Source organism: Anas acuta, chromosome 5, assembly GCF_963932015.1.
Source record: "Anas acuta chromosome 5, bAnaAcu1.1, whole genome shotgun sequence".
Taxonomy (NCBI): Eukaryota; Metazoa; Chordata; class Aves; order Anseriformes; family Anatidae; genus Anas; species Anas acuta.
This window is the reverse complement of record NC_088983.1, coordinates 7,641,092-7,662,237: the sequence shown is the minus strand read 5'-3', so window position 1 is coordinate 7,662,237 and position 21,146 is coordinate 7,641,092. Positions and strand designations below refer to the sequence as shown.

Sequence of the window (21,146 nt, the reverse complement as noted above, 5' to 3'; positions counted from 1 at the left end):
GTAGTTCTTTTTCAGTGCATTTTGTTTGTTTGTTTAAAGACACAGAAGGAAGCACAGAAGTAAGACAACTCCAGTAGATTTACCTGCAGAGTTTTAACCTGTTTTTTCAAAGCTTCCAATGACAGCACAGAAGGTTTGCACTGGTCTATGCAGTACAAATATCTTGTCATCATCAGGCTGACTTCTGCATAAATTTCATCATACACCCTCCATTGTTCCAGTATTGACTGCATAGAGGTCTTTAGCTGTGCAACCTGCAAACAAACCATTTTTGTTACTGTCTCACATATAAATCACCTTTAAACTGACTTAAATCTCAGCTCAATACTCAATTCATGACAATCCACAAGAATTTCACAACTTAAAGTATTCTTCTACTTGGTAATGAATTGTGCAGGCTTCAAACTAAGCAGTAAACAGTATTTAGAGAGAAGTAAAAGAATTTGCTGGAAATAAAAATTTTACTTGGTTTCAAGGTAGCACTTTTCTGCCAGCCACAATACCCCCCCCCCCCAAAAACTAAAAAAAAAAAAAAAGGAAGTACTGAAACAATCTACTGCTTATTCTTTGATGCCAAAATCAACCTGAAGTAGGAGGAAGTTGAGAGCCTTAATATTCTTAGGAAGCAGACGGTTTGATCCACGGATCAAGTTTTATTTATTCAAAATTTACTGAAAAGGAGATGCTACTAAAACACTCCAGAGAGCTATCACCCCATGTATGCAATTGTGCTCTACAAATATAGGCCCAACAAAACTACAATCTAGGAACTATAGCATTTTCATACACAATAAAATGAGAAATATCCTCTTTGTTTACTCTTTGCATCTTTCATTATTACAATCGCTTAATCTGCGTTGGGGCAAGCAAGTTTTCCATTTGCCACATACTGCTAGACATTACAAATACAAAACTGCAGATCTTCAGAGTGACTTCTCATTTTTACCTTTCAGTGTCAGGTAAGCACACAACACATGCCCTGAGTTCGACAAAACATTCATCTAGTTCAGTATTTGCTTTCAGTCATGCTAGTACCAGATGCTTTGAGAAAAACATGCAAACCAGGAAAGGAAAGAGGCATGTTTCCACGGGACCTGGCAAAGTCAGATGCCAGATTTCAGTTCTAACTATGCATCCACTCAATGGAAGATGAGGACTGTTCTCAACCACAGTGCATGTTAAATAGACTGCATTAATCATCGTATCCTACTATCACAGTTCCAGGCACACAGGAGTAGATGGATTAATCAACCTTATTCTCATTTGAATCATGGAGGTGGGAGGAAACTCTAATTGCTTTTTGTAGCCTGCAGCTAATTACTGCCCACACAAAGAAGATGGAAAGACATCGTGCTCGTGAAATGTCTCTGGGCCACAGACTCACAGTCTCAAGATCAGCCTACAGACAGTACAAGCAAGGTCTCACACCTCCTGAGACCTGTATTTGAAGTCACAGCCTGGCTCCTGCTGAGGCCAGTCAGCCATGGGAAGAAAGCTGCACTCTGCGTTTCATCATACATGCAGACAACTAGATTGTAAGAACAATCTGCAATTTCTAATTTCAATACTTAAGTCACAAAAATACTAACATTGTGACTAATTAGAAAAAAGCACTAGGCTGCTTAATCCTGACAAATTCAACCCCCCAGCTCTGCAACAAAATGAAAAACTTTCCTTTTCCATCATATGCACATACAAAAATCTCTCAGTTTTTTAGCTGTGGAACAGCCACATCATCTCTATTTAAACATAAAACAAGGAGGAGTAACCTCATCCTGGACTGACACCTCATGTGGAAGCGTTCAAGCAAAAGGGCTCATGTTTCACAAAGTTCTGAAGAACAAAAGCAAAGTGTTCATAATAAAAATGTAAGGGAATCTTAACTACAAATACAATCACTGGATCACATATAATCCTCTCCAATATATGGCTATTTATTATCACAAATTCAAATCCTTAACTGTAGTCATTATTATGTCCTCTGTGTCTGTCGATTATATCTAGACAGAAAAGATCAGTTTCAGATATAAAGCTAATGCAACTACATATGCAGACTGCTGGGGAGCCAGTTTGCATGGAAAACCAATTTGCCTTGTCTCTTCTTGAAGCCTCTGGGGACTATGTAGGGTTTGAGATATGGAAAGCCATCCATGTTTATAGAGGAAAGAGTAGCTGAGAAGTAGAAAAGCTCCAGCGAGAACGGCAGAGGTGTAGGCAGCTTCCAATGACATACTCCAGAGGAAGAAGGCCAGAGTATTTTTTTGAAAAGCAGATTGAGTCAGAAAGCTGAAGATGTCCATTTTTAACTCAACAGAAAAATACCAATGCAATTTCTTTATTTTCTTAAACTGCAGGTGTAGGTCTGTCCTTTCTCCCCCTGTATTCAAACTGCTTTGAAAGTGGACTTTTTCTTGCTCTCATCCTTGGACACATTAACTTTTGGCATGGCAGAGACTTAAAAGGAAGTTCTTAGGAAGGTTAAGTTCAAGAATACTTAACAATTTTTTTGCACCAGCTCCTGCCATTTCATGAAGAAGATTAAGAATACTGGTGGAAAGAATATGTATATGAGGAAATCTGAATGCAATCAAACCCTTTACCTGGCTGACAACGTTGTCCCTCATTTCACACAGCTCAGCTATCCTGAAAGGCGCAGCTTCCGGGGATTGTTCTGCACTTTCATTTAAAGCTACAGTCTGTATGAGCTCATCGAGCATTTTGGATTTAGTTGCAAGCTGATTTTCTAGGTCCTAGACAAAAAAAGAGAGAGAGAAAATGAAGATAAATTAGATCTTTTAATGAGACTATAGAAAAACTCTTCTATATGAGGAGTTTAGATAAACATTCCTTCTTTAAAACCAGCCCCTTCAGCCATACATCACCACCACCATTTTACAACTGATTCACAATGACTTCTTTACAGGTATATAAAATGACAGCAGCTGCTTTAGGCAGTCCTCCTGCAGCTGGAGCTAGAACCAGTCCATTTAGTGTCAGCATAAGCACTGGACATCATGCCTGGAAATGAAATCTGCAAGAGCTAATTCCTCAGCCACTATGCAGGCCTCTCTGTACCTCTCCAGACATAGAAAGTTTTTACATTAATGCAGGTCAACTTTTCTTCAGGCCGGTTAGCGTTCAGGTCCTCCTCTGCTCCAGGAGACCCAGAAAGATAGGAACTGACATTGCAATAGGAGAAAAGTACCCAACATCCTAAAAACTTCTAGGAAGTTATCTTCTGCTTGCCTGCTTAGTCAGAGACTTTCTCTCATGGGAGAGAAACCACTAAAATAAATGCTTGGGAGAATAGCTTCCTCAACACAGTCAGCAAGGTTCTTAGTCTTGACATGCTGGATAAAGCTCATCAGTGACTTTTTCACAACATGAGTAAATACTCATACACACTACGGACATTTCCCTGTAATACAACACATTAAGTTATGACCTTTTCCCCGCAACTACTGTCCCCAAAACATAATCAAATTTTGATCTCATTTTTATTGAGCAAAAAATTGTAATTAAACATCTTAGCCACCTGCATCTCAGCACTGTATTTTGCTGTGAGTAGGGTGGTATTTTAGTCAAAGATACCCCGTGCCTTTCTTCCATTTGGACCCTTCAGTGCATTTCAGAGTGCTTCAGGGAGATGAGTAACTCAGTGTATACCAGAACACTCTGGGGAATAATAGCAGCCTACTATGAGAGAGAGACATGTAACCATGGAAATGAAAGAACAAATATTCAGCGTAAAAAAATAGAAATGGAATACTGTACTGAACGAAAACAGCAGACTGCCAGAGTAATAGGATTCAGTTATTAGCTGGCTGCATCTGTTCTAATTTTGAGGGAGCCCGGTGCCTAGAAAAATTCAACAAAACCGAAGTATACCTAGATTCTTGAGGCTGGTGCACAGAGATTACATTCTAGGGCTGGAGTATGGACAGTTACTACTTTTCCAAATGAGACTGTGCAGTTCCCACAACATAACCACCACAGAGCTCTTCAAATTAATGGAACAATAGCTTTATCCATAGCTGTGTCGAACCAAGAGAACTCTCTCTTTTGAAGTCATCTCAGAATATGTTCTATAATATTGCTGCACATTCCAAACACCATGAAACAACAGTAGGTGTGTCTTCAAATGGAGGAAAAAAAAAAAAATAGCAATTCACATCATTGGTGGGTCTAGGTCTTTACTAGCAAAACTTACCATGCTTTGAAGTTACACTATATTACTCTTCTAGGAAACAGCAACTTCTTTTACATGTTTTTCTGTTAAAATCTGTGCAGCTCTTTAGGCTGGATTCAGCAAAGTGTTTCATACGTTTTGGACAATAATAATCCACACATAATGCTTTACCTTGCAATCATCTAATGTGTTCTGCGCAGACATCAGACTTTCTGGGGTTTGTAAAGATCTTAGTCGATCACTCTGAGCTTCCAGCCAGTTGTGTAGAGTCTGTGCTTTGTTCTCATTTTCAGTAATATCTTCCAAAAGGTGTTCCAGGTCTTGTATCTGAAAGTTTCAGAAATATTTTAACTTACTTAAATCTAGAGGTGGGAAGAAACAGGGTTCCCCCTTCCATAACTAAATTTGAGATTACAATATTTTATTTAAATAATACTTTGAATGTAAATGTAAAAAGTATTTTGAATATAAATGTTTTGAAAGGGAACAAGGCATTGTGGGATCTGAAGCTGGCAGACTGTGCATCTGAGATGTTGGGGGCCTTGTCTACCTTGGCAAGATCATACAGAGTATGAAAATCTCATTTGCCCTAGAACCCACTGACAAAGTTACTGACAAGCAAGGTTACAAGCAAGGGAAAAGTCTCATATCTTCAGTCTTAGCCCTGAGAATCCACTAAATACTAGAATGTGGTTCCTTGAAAACAGAGAAGATAACCTTTTCTCCCACAAAACTTTCATCACTGTGCAGGAACCGAATTTTTCACTTGGAAATGTTTCAGGAGACTTTCCGAGTCAGAAAAATTTGGGAATATTCTGTTTGATCAACATTTTTTGCATCAGGGAGGGCAGCTTGTCCCAGTGTTCTGCAAGCTCAGAAGAGGAACAGATGAAAGAGGAACATGGTACAAGGGTTCCATTTGCATTTTTGGATGTTGCCCTTCCTCTGGTCTTTTCCATGCTGCATGAGTCACACTGGCTTTTCTAGGCACTGAGGCACCCAAGCACTGGCATTTAATTCTGGATGCATGGATTATTTCTAGTCTTACCATAGCAAAGGCACTCCTAGAAATGTATTTTCTACAGAGAAACACAGAAGATGCACTGTTATAATTAGGCTGCACCTTGAGTTTGCCTATCAGCTGCTGATCTTCAAAGCACTCCACTGGGAAAGCATTTCTCATTGCTGCAGAAGGAGGACAAAGACACAGAGCAACCTGTTTCCATTGACTCCTGAGGGATGGATCAGGGCTGGGAACAGACCCCCAGCTGTGCCTTTTCCAGCACTGCCATGCATTTACATCTGAACAGGGCTGTCAACATTTCTTAATAATTACTTTTTAAGCAAATCAAACAGCTACAACAGGAAAATGGGTGGTGGCTTAATAGATCTGTATTTCTCATTCCCATCCTATGGTATGTGGAGGGGATGTTTGCTTTTTTGGTGCTGTGTTTGCTAAGCAGGGTCTGGCTGTTTGTATGAACCAGCGTAGTTTACCCTCAATTCCACAAACCACCCAGTGTTTTCTCCCATTAAATTTTCAATGCCACAACTTTTGCAGGGTTCCCCTGCAAACACTATTCTGAATTCTTCCTTCTTCATAATTTTATCATTATATTTGTTGACACATCATTGATTGCATTTTCTTCATCTGAGAAACCTATTTTTCTCCACCTAATATAAACAACTGGGGTAAATCCTAGGCTGTCCTCAAGAGCAGAGTTTGTCTCCTTTCCATTCTTTCAAGTTACAGGGGAGTTTGCTCTCCCAGACCTTAGTTTAGGTACTTGGACACTACCTGGTAGTTGATGCACTAGACTACTCCATAGGCTTCCAATGAGACAGCAGGATGGCCAAACAGCAGAGAGCACAGCGAACCTCACTGTGTTCTACAGTGTTTTCAGGCTCAGGGAGAAAGGCTGCTTGCCAAATACAGAGCACTGGCACTGGCAAGATCAGAGTTGCAGGAGAGAAAGCAATGAAATGCAATCAAACCTTTCTGCTCAGAGAAGCCTGCAGCCCGTGCCACCGCAAGTTCATCTCTCCAAGACACTCAGCAAATTCTGTCCTTTCATACCGCTTACTTTCCACATCACAAGTGCTCATTTGCAGGAGTGACTGGTTAACAAAATCTACCATCCATTGTTTAAAGTTCATTTCCATCATATATTCCTGGAGGGATTTAAAAATAAACAAACAAACATACATAAAACAATTAGTTTGGCAGTTTTAATCTGATCAGTTCCAATAATGCTTTGAGGCACAGTTATGAGACATTCATGGCTTATTATTTTGATCCATGGCCTAAATAATTTTTCTGAAATGGATCTGACCAGACATGGCTTTAGGATTGATTCTCCATTTTTACCGTTCTAGATTTGTGTAGCTATTTCCATTCACTGAAACTTTTGCAGGAAATCACTACCATTACATTGGTAGCTCAAGATAAGAGCAAGCTAATGCCAGTGCAGGAATAAAACCTAGGGGTACCAGACCCGGTATTTTATCCATTAAACAATATCGTTACACTGCCACGGGTCCAGATTAGGCTAATACCAAGGCCTTTCTACACTTGTGAGAGTCATAAAAGCATGGTGCAATAAGATCTTGTGCTCCTTAATCAGAATAACTGATATCAGAACAAAATATCAGAATATCTGAGAAGAAGGTGTCCTCCAGTAGCAGTGGCCTTGCCTGTAGAAGCAAGCCAGAAACTATGCACACAGCAAAAAGGATTAATTTTTTTTTTTGAAGGTCTTTTAGGGCAGGGAGATGGTTGAAGGAAAGAGCTCTTCACTGTATCTAGCAGTATCCAAAAAAAAAAGCCATTAGGCAGACCTCCAGTAGAGGTACAGCCTTAGCTGCTTCCTTTTGGGAATTTGTGACCGTTATCCCAGCTTTCTCCTCAGCATGCACATCCCTACATTGCTTGCAAGTGCAGAAGGCGCATCTACAAACTGATCTCTAAATATCCAAAGGGTTAAAAGCAGCACCTCAACATTTCCCAACCTGCAAAACCAACTGATAATGAACAAAATGCTAAATATCTGCTAAACTAAGGTACTTTGAAAGAAATGTATACTTTGACACTTGCATTATGCGCAGTATAAAAGTATCTGAGAACCACAGCCACCATAGGTTGGCCAAATGCTTTACAGTCTGAGCACAGAGGACCACTTGGTAGTTCCACAAGGTCAAAACAAAGATCTCTGTAGGGATTTGTGCCTTGAGGTTGGCCTCTTGGACATGTACAGAGTTACAAGAATGGCTTGAGCCCTTCCTGTGGCTGGGGCAATAAGCCTCTGCCATTGGAGCTTTAGCATATAAACTGAGCCAACAGCCTGCTCTAGCATCTCTGCAGAGACATTCATCCGACCTCTTTCCCAGCAGGTTATTTCTTTTGAAGAAACATAATACTCAAAATCCTTGTTCTCTTGCTAAATGGATGCTGACTGTGGAGATCCAAAATTATGAGGTATTCCTTGTTGAAAATGCAGACTAAAACACAGCACAAATGCAGAGACTAGCTTCTTAAGTAAGCAAAGCTTTCCTACTCAACACATCTGGTAACCTGAATGTAAGAGAGAGGAGTGAGACAGATGGGGGTGAGACAGATGGAATGGAATGAGGAAACAGAGAATACAGCACAGCTGGCAGTATCTGTGTCACAAGGCAGACAGCATTTTGTGTGGCACAGAAACAAAATGGTTTTATAACAGAAGATGTTAAAGCACCTTTGAGGCTGTTTGGGGAACCCTGAGCACAGGGGTAAGGATATAACAGTGCCTACAGGCTGTTTCCATGCTTGAGACAGCAAAAGAAACACAAGTTAACCCTGGAGTTTCAGCTTCTCATTTACCTTGTACTTCTGAAGGAGATTTCTGACATGGGCAGCACTGCTTTGTGAATTTACTGGTTCTTCGTGTCCCTTCTGTTGTTCCACATGGTCCAGCCAGGTCATTAGCTCAGCAATAGCTTCCCGCGAAGAAAGTTTTTCCATTTGAAGCTAGGGGTAAAACACATAACGAACCATCCACATTCTGCTTCTTAGAGATATCAAGGAAGATGACATCTGTATTTTTAGGAGGGCTCAGATCTTATAATTGCAATTATCAGGGTATGAACTTGAAACTGAGTTCTGTGCTCCAGAGGGGCATAAGACTTAAATTTTAAAAAGTTACAGAAATCAGAAATTTGAAATAAAACCATTTTTAATTGTAATGGACTTTCATATAAAAGTGCAGAGATGATAGATATGTGCAAAACAGCATAGACAGAACACTGCAATAATTAAACAGCAGTATAACGTTGGGGATATTCTGAAAGCAAGACAGACAGTTAATTAAGAAAGAGGTGCTTTGCAGATATCACACAGCAGCCAACTGAATGCCAGTAGCAACATTTTAAAGTAATTATTCAGCTCGAACTGAGAGATGGCAGCAGTTTCTCCTCACCTGGTGAAGCTTTTCTTGGATAGCTGGGAGCTGCGTAATCAGTTCTCCCCATTTTTGCTCAAACTTTGCCAAAGATGACCTAAGTGCTGCAGTATCAGCTTGCTTCACATGAAAGAGCTGGTTGGCAGTGCTCACCACAGAAGACTTCAGGGAAGATTTTTCATCAACTTCCTTAGAGAATGTCTGAGGTGCATGGGAGAATTTTAAGAGAGGATAAATATTTATACATCTATTCAAATAAAGAAGACAAACCAGGTTTTCATGTCACGGGATGAACTGTTTCAACAAATGGATTTTAGCAAGTTTGTAAAGTTCAGAAAACCTAAACTCAACATGTTATGGCATTGTGTAAGGTCCTTTCCTGCCCATCGAGATACAATGCTGAATACTACCTCTTGCTCTATAGGGACTGGGAATATCCTCATCTCCACACAGTGGTCAAGGGAGCAACCTCAGTCCTCACTCAAGTCTCTGTCCGGCTCACACCTATGTGTCCATCTTTCACAACACTTTGCTTTCCCACTGTGCAAGACTCCCTCTGTCAGGTCTCACTCTGGGGCTCAATCTCCTGGCTAGTCATATGAGGGGAGCACCAGAGAGCAGGCAAAGACATGAAATGCAATTCAGAATCTGCTTTTTTATAGGGTTTCTCTTCCCTGACTTTGGCTGACCAACCTCACAGACACATCCACTTCATTCCTGCTCCCTGAGTCCACCTCTGCTGGTAAATGGTCCATCAGCTGGGCTGAATTGCTGTATCTGGTATTTGGTATCAGGAGCAAGAGAGAAACCATACTATTATGCTATGCACGCATACGAGATCCTGACTGGCTGTGATATGTTGCAACTGGGAACTCTCTATGAGAGGATCCCATTCTGGTTTATGCACTCTGGCTGGCCTAACTATCTGAAAGAAGGTTTTTTTTGGCCTCCCATCCTCCTGGTTCCCCATCCAGGTAATGCAGTATCTTTGGGGCATGCAGCCATTCTGTGTCATATTCTGTAGGCAGCTTCTAGTCATGGCAAATATAAATAAAAAGTCAAAAGGGTCATTTTCCTGGCAGTCATGATATACCATCTCAACCTGGTAGGATAACCGGTAGGATAACAGACTTACAAACAAGCTGTTGATGTTATCCCTGATGGTGGGAAGGTCTTGCGACACACTGAGAGACTGCTCCTTCCAAAAATTCATTCTCTGCTGAGCAGAATCCAGCCATTTCATTAATTCCTCTGAGTCTCTGTTGTAGCTAAAAGGAGAAAACAAAACACACAAACATTTATCTCCTATCTGAGTCTAGGATGAGTTTCTCATTCTCCAAGTTGTTCTCTTTGTGAGAAGGTATTCTGACACCTATGCAGCTACATAACTCTTATGGGAGCACAGCACCAGCACTGGCTGATGTGCAACACAGCAGTTCTGCTACAGATACACAAGAGTCTGTCCCTAGCAGCTCTTTTCAGTTGGTCTGCTCTCTCTGAAAACATCCTCTTTCCATATTCACCCAGCAGATGTTAGGACAAGCTCAAGTGGGTGAAAACAGTTTTGCTGGTAGTCAAAATCACTTGCACATACTGCAAGATATAGTGCAGACAGAACACACAGCAGGACTAAATACCAATAAATCCAGGAATGCTTCATCTCCACCACTGGTCCAGGCAGACTGGGCTCAGAGCACACAGACTGGGTGCAGGGAGAGCTGTGCTTGGTGCATTGCCTGGTGGATGGGGTTGTAAAGCTCCAGACTGCCTCCACCCGAACTGCCAGGACTGCAGCTGACAGTTGGCTTGGGCCTTGTGAAAGCACAGAGCATACCTGGGTCTTTCCCCTTCAGGGAGCAAAAAACAGCAGGGTGAGACAGCATTTCTACCAGGTCTTGAGAGTTTATAAGGGGGATCGTGTACATGCAGATTGGTGCACTATGCCTTTGTATGGGTATAAAGGCTACTTTGCATTCATAATAAAAATGCTTACGGCAGCAGGATCAGAGCTTCTGTTAACACTTTCAGTACAGGAACTGCAGCATGATGCAGCTAACTCGCCTAGATACTTTGCAATGATAGCAATCAAAACAGCATTCCCACAAAATGAAGTGGGAAGTCAAGCGAGTGCAAGAAGATCACCTGTGTAATACAATACCACTTTTCTGATCACTACTGCTTTTTTTTTTTTTTTTTTTGAGTTTTAAGTGAAAGGCAGTATAACATTTATTACTTTTATATCAATATTTAGAAAATGCAACTATAGAATGTTACAAATTAATTTCTAGCTGATATCTCAAATTGCATTCTGAGTTATAACCCACCTGACCAAGAGCTGGAGTAATGTTTGAAGTCTGTGTAGTTCATTGCCAATTTTTTTAGTTAAGGACAACCACTGCTCTTCCAGCTTCCGAATCTGACTTGTGATTTCTGGACAGCTCACTGCAGTCAGCAATTTCTTCCCTTCTTTCACCATCTGGTATAGCCGGGCATGCTTTCCATCAACACTGCTTTTGATTTGCTATCAGAATATGGGAAGTTTGCAAAACAATAACATTTTAAAAATCGAAAACATGGCTATCAAAATACATACCATTTGTTCTAACATCTTAATCTCACATTTCCTCTGCCATGTATTTTGTTTTCCATTACGAAGCAATCTGTACTTTAGTACATGTAAAAGGGATATGGTTTATTTTTTTCAGTTCCCTCTTGATAGATCAAAAGAGATCTCAACATAATTTTATGCATTAATCAGAACAATTGATATGATTTTCTGGGCCTTTTTGACACACGTAAACTTCAGGCTATGGATGAACCATATCTGTCAGACCTGGCTGCATTGTCTGAACATATGATTGTCCCCAGCAGAAAATTATTACACTCCTGTTCTTAGTAGGGCTTCTGTCTCTATCCTATTTTTAAAACGTTGCCAAAGTTTTAAAAGAAGCTGTTGGGGTAATTACTGAATAATGGTGGTAGGGAGAAATGAAGAGTGAACAGTGAAGACATTAAGTCGAAGTCATAAGAGTGGCTTGGATTGCTCAGAGAGCTGAATAAAAACAAAGCATCATTTTACCATTACTACACTTCACTGGAAATTCAAAATAAGAAGAGGGAGAAAAAAAAAGAAAAAGAAACAGGAAGTAGATCAGCCCTAGGGAGAAGGCAGAAAGGAGCAATTGTATGATATGCAAGTTTCTCAATTCTCTCCAGACAGAAGTGGTTATACAATATTTATTATTAATAGGGATAATTGTCTCACAGGAATTAAACCCCAGAGAATTTTATTCTGCTCTGTCCTTGAAACTGCAAAGCTCCACTGCTGGGAGTCATCCCAAAAAAATCTTCTAAAGCCTTACTACTTTGTTTCTGATGTCATTAAAGTAAAATAAAGACTTAAGAGTGAACGGCTAGTTAAGAACTTACGAAATAAAGGAAAGCAAACAACTTCACAATGAATGGCTATGCAAATATTATATGTCTCCCATCTCACTGTGACAGGCATCTAAAGCACCCGAGGGCCACTGTGATTATTATCTACTGCTAGTTTATTTCAAAAGATAAACTGTAGCTCAGAATTCTCTGGGAACGTACAGTGATTTCTTTTATGCAGTCAGCTACATTAAATCACAGTAGTTCTTTTTGTCTTTACAGTCTATGAATCTAAATATCAAACTGGACTTATTATAGACCCAAAGACTCACTAATTCCAAAATTTCCAACAGACTAGGTCCTCTGAAGACATAAAAGGTCAAATCTCTCAGGAATGCAAATCACTCTGAGGATACACCACTTTATCGAATACTATTTCTTCTTAATTTTATAAAACAACCATAAAGATTGTTTTTATATTTTCATATATTTTAAAGATAGATAAAATGTTTCAAACTGGACTTGATATTCTAAATAAAGGTATAGCTCTGCCATCAGAGCTGCAACTGGGAACAAGCCAGTAGCCTATTTGCCATTCTCTACAAAAGAAATGTATTCTCTTTGGTCAGAGGGAAATCAGGACATTTCATTTTGAATAGTCAGAATTTTAGAAGGAGCTGTTAAAACCAGTAGGCCTTCTATTGCAACCAGGTGTATAAATATTTGAAGGCACTGGCTTGAACTCCTCTTCCACAGGTTTTACATCATGACAAGATCATTCCTGAATTACAGAGAAGTGGCTCTGTGTTCATCCCAAAGTTCCTGGCTGTCCTTGTGACTCATGTAGCCTGTGTGCCATCTTTTCACACTGCTCTGCTTTACGGACCATTCACAAGTATTTGCATTTAAGACCAAGTTCTAAAGCAGCTATAGTCATTACTCCTACTTAGGTGAACTTGCAGACCGTGGCTGAAATTAGCTGCCCAATCCCTCACTACTTTTAAACGGAACATGGAAATTTTCAGCATGCATCCACTCACAGACACGGACACAAAGGAAGCAGTGCCCTGCAAACTGGCATCTCCTCATATTCTAATTAATCTTTCTTTCTAGCCCTACAGATCCAAAGATAAACAGTCAGAGAGGCAGACACATCAATACCTGGAGAAGTGCAATCCTTTCCATTAATCTTTCTTCTGTTTCTTCAACCAAATTAACAGATGGCAACGTAGAGTTAACTGCCTCTAACTCCTTACTGAAAGCTAGGCATTCATCATCAAATTCTGTCCATTCCTAAAAAATACATTGCGTCATTAATATAACACATATCTATCTGTGCATTTTTGCTACGTCAGACTGAAACTGTAATGCTTATTCTAGTATCAGTAGCTCTTGTTTCAATGAAACAGAACACGTAAACAGATAAGACATATGGAAATATTAAAGTGAGATGATTTTATCACAGATGAAATAATTCACTGAATATCTTCAAGATGTCTAATTTTAAAGAGGTACACAATTTTTTGTTCTTTAGTGGTGTTTTTAAATCATTTTTCAGATTTTATTTTAAAGCAGTACCAGTATTTTTATGTCCTAAAAGGTTCTACTGTCAGCCCACGCACTCTAAAATTACAACAAGTCATAAAGTCCCACCCACATCAGAGTAATGGATTGAAATGTCCTCTTCCAGAGTTTTTTTCAAAGAAATTGACAGTTTACTGAAACACACAGAACAATTTGCCATCCAATGGAGATGTGAAAGAAGAACTTCCACCCGAAGAATCACAGATACAGAAAGGCTTCCCCTGTATGCAACCTGTCTCCTCCTTCCCTCCAGCTTCTACCCTGGGTTTCTTTGGTTCATTACCTTTAACAGGCTCTCTAAGTGTATACCATACTGACTGGCCTTCTGCTCCAACAATCTGACTTCATTCACCAGCTCTCTCCAGAATTTTTCTCTCTTCTGTAGGATGGAGGGAGACACTTTCTCGGAAAATGCTTGCATGAAAGCCATGTGGGTCATGAGGTTGTGGAAAAAGTCCTGAAAAAAAACCACAAACAAACAACAGTTAAAGCCAGCTCTTTAAGAGAAATCATGCAGGAGTATGGAGAAGGTAGATAAGACTCACTGAGAAGAGAAGCCAGCTTCAGGACCTCTCAAAGCTGGGAACAGGAACCCTCTACTCAAACTCTGCATCAACTCAGGATGGCAGTTACTGGTGATTTTACAGTCAATCAATAACCAGTGATGAGTTGCATACACTACTTTCATTTATACACTTATAAAAAATAAAATAATCTACATTTATACCTTCAGTTCATATAAAATACAGAGATGTTGGAGGAAGATGATGGAAGGAAGTTTTAACTATACACAAGTTGAATTTAATGTGAGGTAATTATCATCATCCTCAGATAGCCATTATTCAGTTTGTTTCACTTAGATGGGAGATGACTTCAAGCATCAAGGGTTTGATCAGAAGTAGTAGGTAGGGCACATAAGTATTTTGGGATAACTGCGAGGTAACAGTTTGATTTAGTTATGGCTCAGCTGAGCCCCCAGGAAAGGGATGAATCTCAGTAAGATACTTTCTCTCAGAAAAAAAAAAAAAAAAAAAAAAAAACACAAAAAAACCTTTGAGTATGCAAGATCATACTCTTCAATCAAGACCTTAACTAAGAACTAATACCTAGTACAAGAATTTCACTTAAGGACTGTAACCCTGTGAGCATCCTGGTAAGTCTTGATAACTAGGGCAGGAAAAATTACTCTTGCTGTTTTCTTTTATTTTTGTAAATGAGTGTGTGTAAATTTGGAGTGCAAATACATTCTATATTTGATTTCCTTTGTAAATAAATTCTTAACATTTTACTCTGCTAAGGGCAATTTCTGACTAAATGACAAAACATCATTCCTATGACTCCAGAGTAGTGATTTGCAGTGCTTAGCATCCTGAAGCAATTCTTTAAGGAGCTTGAGCTACATGAAGCAGTTAAATCAAGATACTGACATGACAGACATGTCTTCCTGTGATTAGTATTGGCCAGGGCTTCTTGCCAAGCAGCAGAACAGTGAGGATGCAGGTGCATTCTCAGGATATTCCATCAAACATGTAGCAGCTGGGTAGAGGAGACACCAGGCTTCCAAGGGGAGGACCTAAACTATCCTCCCCTAAAAAAAGAGTTGTTACAGCTTATTTTCCTCCATCAGATCATGAGGGCACAGAATGCAAAGAATGCAAAGAATGCAAAGCCTCAGCTTTCAGTTGCTAGACTGCAACTTCAGCAATCTCATTACCAAAAGCCAGAAGGACATGCATTTTCATCATACATCAATATGTTCTGAGGTAAGCCACAGCAGTAGTACTAAATAGACTGGCACAACTGATACCCCAACCTTAATTTATTATGAAAACTAGTTGTAATAAACTGTCCTTCTTGGAGAGATCCAATTTTGGTTAACTGAAAGCTTTTCATCATTTTCTGCAGGTACTCTGGTCCCTCTCCTATGAGTAACTCTTCTCCATGACAGTTGTGAGCAACCAGTTACAGAAAATAATGCTCCTGCTATGCTGATCTGAGCAGTACTGTGATTAGCATCCCATACCTTGTGATTTTCCAAGTAAGACTGTAGAGCTGCCCTGCTTTTTGTTAGCTGCTTTGCATCTTGTGCAACCTTCTCTTGTCCAATAGCAACTAACTCTGCAAACCCACGAAGTAAGTCCTCATACTGGTTCTCACTGATGGAAGGGGAATTCAGCTCCACATACTTTGCTTTCAGAATCCTCCACATGTCATCCAAAACATCCTATAACATGAACATAATTTAGTTAGGACAGAAATGAATCTTACAAACCAAACCACTCATTCCCAGAATGCAAAATAACTATCATTTTTTTGATGCTAAAAATACCTTGCACAGAAAGATCAAACCTTGCTGAATAAGTGGAAACCATACTGTGTTTTTACCTCTAATTTATAAACTTCCTGGATTAAGGTGACAGGTAACTGAAATCTTTCCCCATAGCCTCTCAGTTTTGCTACTTGGTTCTCAAAGTTTTGCAGCTCCAAAGCACAGACATCTGTTTTCTGAAATTAAAGACAACAGGAGGTATTAGAAAGAGTTGTGTTCTAGACTTCACATTATCACTAGCTGTGCAGAAGATCCAGGGGCTGGATCTCTGCTGTATGACCACTTCATAAATTGACAATGACATACCATAATCTAACAAGTTTATGAGCTAAATAGACAAGACTGCTCATGACACAGCTCATTGGGTTTACATGACGCAACCAGGAAGAGAATTCAGGTCTTGTGTCTCAGTACATGCATTGTACATGCATTACAGCAGCTATTAAAAGGAATCATGGCCTCAGAAAATACTATTTTTTTGCATGAATTGGAAAGATTCATTAAGAGATGGACTGGCACAAGTTCTGTCTGAATGAAGGGAAGTTACGTACTGATGACATTCCTTTTACAAGAGTGGTTATTTCACAGGATATACCTAAAGCAACAGCTCCTACGTGGGGCTTCAGAAGTTCTGGGCATAGCTTTCAGCCTGGCAGAAAATCGTGTCTGTAAACATGGTTATGAGCCTGTAACAAAAATGTTTTGGGAACCCCTCTTTGCTCCACCAGCAAGTAAATAGATGGCTCATGACCATTCTGGAAAGGATATGCAGTCAGCTCATTTTAAATTCTCTGCTAATCCCTAAAATTTTTGCACAAGACCTTAACTGGTCAAATGCTACACTAAGATAAAGTGCTCATAACTGCTGAATGAGTGGATATTGCAGTCCTATTCCCATGATGAAAAGCTATATAGTTTTGCAAAAAAAAAAAAAAAAGGCATAACATGTTAAATGCTGCATTTTAAGTAACTTGTTCTCTTCCCTGCTATAGTGTGGGGTTTATTTGCTCTGAGAGGTTGTGGAGAGACTGGTTCATCCACTCCAGCTGCTAAAAGGATTGGAATTAGGTCTAGCTATGGACTGGGATGTAGTAAGAAGAAAGGGGTATCAAATACTGAACTCTCTCTTTTCCCCATTCTTGAAACCTAAGTGAGACTCAAACTTTAGAAAATATGAAACTTAGTAAATTGTAGAAATCTGGAAACATTAGCTAATAAGTTTTTCTTTTCCTTTGAATTAAATTACCTGAAGCTGCTCAGAAATATTATGGCCACATATTGCATTCAAACATTGTTGTAGAGTAGCTTTTTTCTCAGTTAACTGATCATAGAGTAGTCTGACTTCATTCTGCAAAAGAAACATCAGAAGTATATCACACATCAGGAGTATAGTAATGAATAGACAAAATTACACAGCAAACAAAATGGCTACCTCTTATGGCAAAAGCGATTTTGCTCTTTAAAAAACAAACCAAAAAAATACACATTAAGGTCTCAAAGCTGTAATTTGGAGAGGGAAATTCTCTGGTCTGTGAAGTATAAGAAAGGAGATTACTCTGTCACAATGATCCTCTGTGACTGTAAAGATCTGTGAAACTAACAGAGAAACAAATTCTTCTCTTCTGAAAATGAGAAAATAAGCCCATTACTGCCAACTGATGGAACTCAATGGATTCTACATCACAAGACCAGCCCTGCTCCTGTTTGGAGACAACATCCCAGTGCTCTTCAAAGGACTTATTTTATTATTCAACAGCACAGAGGTGGCCTGACTTGCAGATGATGAGCACACTGGAGTTCTGATGAACAGTGGAAACTGTATTTCAAAGACTAGGTTATTCTTCCCTTTCTTCAGAAAGAATACTTGATCTGACTATTTTTCAGCAATAGCTAGAAGATTTAGTCTATCACAAGAATCTATAGAAAACTTTTTCATTATCTGCTTTCCTGAAGAACAACAACAGAAATGCAACTTTACAAAACCATGGCTACTGTTACTGTGGCACAAAATCTCAAGGAACAGTAAATACCAAGGGTTAAATCAACCTCCAATGCATAGCCATAAGCAGCTCAGTGCCAGACATTACACCAAAAGGGAAGAAGCCTGTCCCTCATAACAAATATTCTGTGAACAACAAACAGAGTTTATGGCACCATACTAACCCTGATCAGTCCTGAGTCCACAAAGTAGCAGAAAGAATATACAAACCCCTCCCTGGCCTAATTCTTTCCCACAGAAACTTGCTTTAGCCTGTACATTAGCATACATAGGAACCCAAGTTACTTCGACCTTCTCTGCATGCAAATTTTCTACTGTGAACAAGGCCTCTAAGGCAGTCAGCACTGTAAACAGCAAAATGAATTTGCTTCTTAAGAGACCAAGACAAGTTTGTTTAGTACCAAAAAAAAAAAAAAAGAAAGAGCATTATAGATGGCTCATTTGTAACTCAAATGCATTAACACTGACACGTCTAACAGGTGCTGTGAAACAAGATGTGCATTTGGCAGTGGAGTACCTGATAATTGCTATTGTGATCCAGCCCAGCTTTCATTGAATTGCTCCTTGAAGCAGTGGCAGCTTGAGTTTGTTCCAGCCGCGCCTGCAAGTTGCTAAAGCACTCACAGAACACATCTGTGCTCCCACCAGCGCAGGTAATAGACTTTAAAAGATCGTCCTTTTTATCACTCAAATCAGCGTGAAGTTTTTGCAGCTCGATAGAAAGAGTCTAAAGGGTTGGAATAAAGATAACATGAGTGAAAATGGTATCTGTCCAAGGAGTCTTGTCTGTAAAATGCATTGGGACTCAAGCTGCTAATTGTTGTTAAAAGGCAACAGGCCCAAATCTGTGCACCAGAGAGCCCAGTTGTGTTAGTCCTGAGTAATACCAGTAAAACAGAGAGGAAACATCAGGCCATATATATATATATATATTGTAACAGAAATCCATTGGGGTTCTTCCTTGTCCAGATGCTCTATGGAAGTTACCTCATAAAGAACCTGCTGCACGGCTGCCTCTTCAGTGGAGAGGACTGAGGTGTTTAACATCTCCTCCATATTATTCAAACACCGGCTGATCGCCAGAAGCAGCTCAAACAATTTCCTGTCCAAATTGGAAGAGACTTCCTCTGCCACATTATCCTGTGTAAAGGCAAGTCAGAAGTTTTCAGTGCTTTCACTCAAGGCACACCTAAGATTTGTTCACTTGTATAAAGTTAGAGGTTTAGTCAGCTAATAATAATAAAATGGAATTCATGAAATACTGAGGGACAGTCTTGGATGAGACAGTTGAATATATGCAATACTCAGAGCTGCCAAGGCCAAAGCTGAGAGTGACCCTCTGCGTATCAGGAGTGGTTACAGTTTTACAGAACTCAGGAACAGGCACAATGCAATCTGCATTGTCAGTTCCAATACTGCAGATTTACTGAAATCAATTCATGGGGTCCTCACTTAACACAGTTTGAGGAATAATCATTACCCAAACTAGCATGTCTTTGCGTTCAGGTAGCAGAAGTATCATAGCTGAAACTTGAAATGTTTCCTCTCAAAATGCTACCCTGATTGCACATAATACCCCATAACTGATGCAAAAGCTATACTATTATATACTACTACTATGCTCCATTTGCAATGATGCTTGTCTTTATTTCTCAGTGTCTTGTGTCTAGAACCCCTGTGTTTTTTGCAATACTAGAACATGCCACGATTACCTGTGCGTGCACCACATTTGCTTCTTGGCTTAGATCTCCCAGCTGGACAGTGTAAGTTTTCAGTTCTTCAACAGTTGGGGTTCCTGCACTAGCAAACATGCCTCGGGGCAGCATGTTCAGTTTCGTTGTAATCTAACAGTGGGAAAAAGAACAATGCAATTAAGTGAACGTCTCATTGTTTTGACCAAAATGTTCTCATTTGCAAGAACTGGGACGTAATGCACATCCACAAAAATCAGCTGGGAGCTTGCTGGCTAACTCTCCTAGTTCCCTTGAAAGAATCAAGCAGATAACATCAGGTCTGAATGTTAACTACAACAATTCACCTACATGCTCCCACACTATACTTAATAGTCACAGCTCCAGAGTCATTATCTACCTCAAAGTAAAATTAAAAGACAACAATGAAAATAGTATGCATTAACAATTTCCTCTGGAGAGCACTTGCACAGATTTCAATTATCTGATGAAGAAAGGACATGATATGATGATGCAAGAAGATACCCTGATTGCTATCTTCAACACAACCAACCGCCTGCAAAAAGAGTGTTAAGAGTGTTTTACTGAAGTTAAACAGACCTGAGGTTCTACAAGCTGGTAGAGAGGAGATTTCATCTTTGATGACAGCTCTTGTTGTAAATATTGCCATTTATTACCCGTTTGGTCCTTTGGAGATAAGGTGGGATCAGCCTGCTTGCTTTTTAGATCAGATTCTCCATTGCTGCATTCAGAAAACATTATTAGAATGGCAAATACTGAAGTAGAATAAACAAAACTAGATTTGTAAGACTTCTTGTATAAAAGTAGTTTCTATTGCATATGCCCCCAAAACAGAGTGCAGCCAAGTGCATAGCTGAGAACAGAGATACCCAGCTTGCCTCTGGTTGGGAATGCTTCAGTTTAAGTTCTGCCTGATACCAAGACTGACTGAACACTGAAGTCAGCCCAATATCAAGGAGGCTGTGGAGCCAAGTCCAGTTGGAGGCCAGTCACTAGTGGCGTCCCCCAGGGCTCGGTGCTGGGGCCGGTCCTCTTTAACATCTTCATCAATGATCTGGATGACGGCGTTGAGTGCACCCTGAGTAAGTTTGCAGATGACACCAAGCTAGGTGCGTGTGTCGATCTGCTCGAGGGTAGGAAGGCTCTGCAGGAGGATCTGGATAGGCTGCACCGATGGGCTGAGGTCAACTGTATGAAGTTCAACAAGGCCAAGTGCCGGGTCCTGCACCTGGGGCGCAATAACCCCAAGCAGAACTACAGGCTGGGAGAGGAATGGTTGGAGAGCTGCCAGGCAGAGAAGGACCTGGGAGTGATGGTGGACAGTCGGCTGAATATGAGCCAGCAGTGTGCTCTGGTGGCCAAGAAGGCCAACGGCATCCTGGCTTGTATCAGAAACAGTGTGACCAGCAGGGCTAGGGAGGTGATCGTCCCCCTGTACTCGGCTCTGGTGAGGCCGCACCTCGAGTACTGTGTTCAGTTTTGGGCCCCTCGCTACAAGAAGGACATCGAGGTGCTTGAGCGG

The 21,146-nt window shown here is 40.2% G+C and overlaps 1 protein-coding gene across 7 annotated transcripts in view; it reads right to left on the bottom strand.

Moving 5' to 3' along the window:
- The window catches only part of SYNE2 (spectrin repeat containing nuclear envelope protein 2), a 189,988-nt gene that overhangs the window by 49,472 nt on the left and 119,370 nt on the right, over nucleotides 1-21,146 (bottom strand). For all 7 annotated transcript variants that reach the window (XM_068682523.1, XM_068682516.1, XM_068682522.1 and 4 more), the window contains 17 exons: nucleotides 20,204-20,345; nucleotides 19,625-19,756; nucleotides 18,900-19,052; nucleotides 18,430-18,639; nucleotides 17,160-17,261; nucleotides 15,970-16,089; nucleotides 15,608-15,808; nucleotides 13,868-14,041; nucleotides 13,162-13,293; nucleotides 10,950-11,146; nucleotides 9,761-9,893; nucleotides 8,644-8,826; nucleotides 8,049-8,195; nucleotides 6,185-6,361; nucleotides 4,361-4,516; nucleotides 2,601-2,750; nucleotides 84-254 (listed from right to left, as the gene is read on the bottom strand). In XM_068682523.1, the coding sequence (XP_068538624.1) occupies nucleotides 84-254; nucleotides 2,601-2,750; nucleotides 4,361-4,516; nucleotides 6,185-6,361; nucleotides 8,049-8,195; nucleotides 8,644-8,826; nucleotides 9,761-9,893; nucleotides 10,950-11,146; nucleotides 13,162-13,293; nucleotides 13,868-14,041; nucleotides 15,608-15,808; nucleotides 15,970-16,089; nucleotides 17,160-17,261; nucleotides 18,430-18,639; nucleotides 18,900-19,052; nucleotides 19,625-19,756; nucleotides 20,204-20,345 (2,680 nt within the window). The remainder of the gene's footprint in view (nucleotides 1-83; nucleotides 255-2,600; nucleotides 2,751-4,360; nucleotides 4,517-6,184; nucleotides 6,362-8,048; nucleotides 8,196-8,643; nucleotides 8,827-9,760; nucleotides 9,894-10,949; nucleotides 11,147-13,161; nucleotides 13,294-13,867; nucleotides 14,042-15,607; nucleotides 15,809-15,969; nucleotides 16,090-17,159; nucleotides 17,262-18,429; nucleotides 18,640-18,899; nucleotides 19,053-19,624; nucleotides 19,757-20,203; nucleotides 20,346-21,146) is intronic.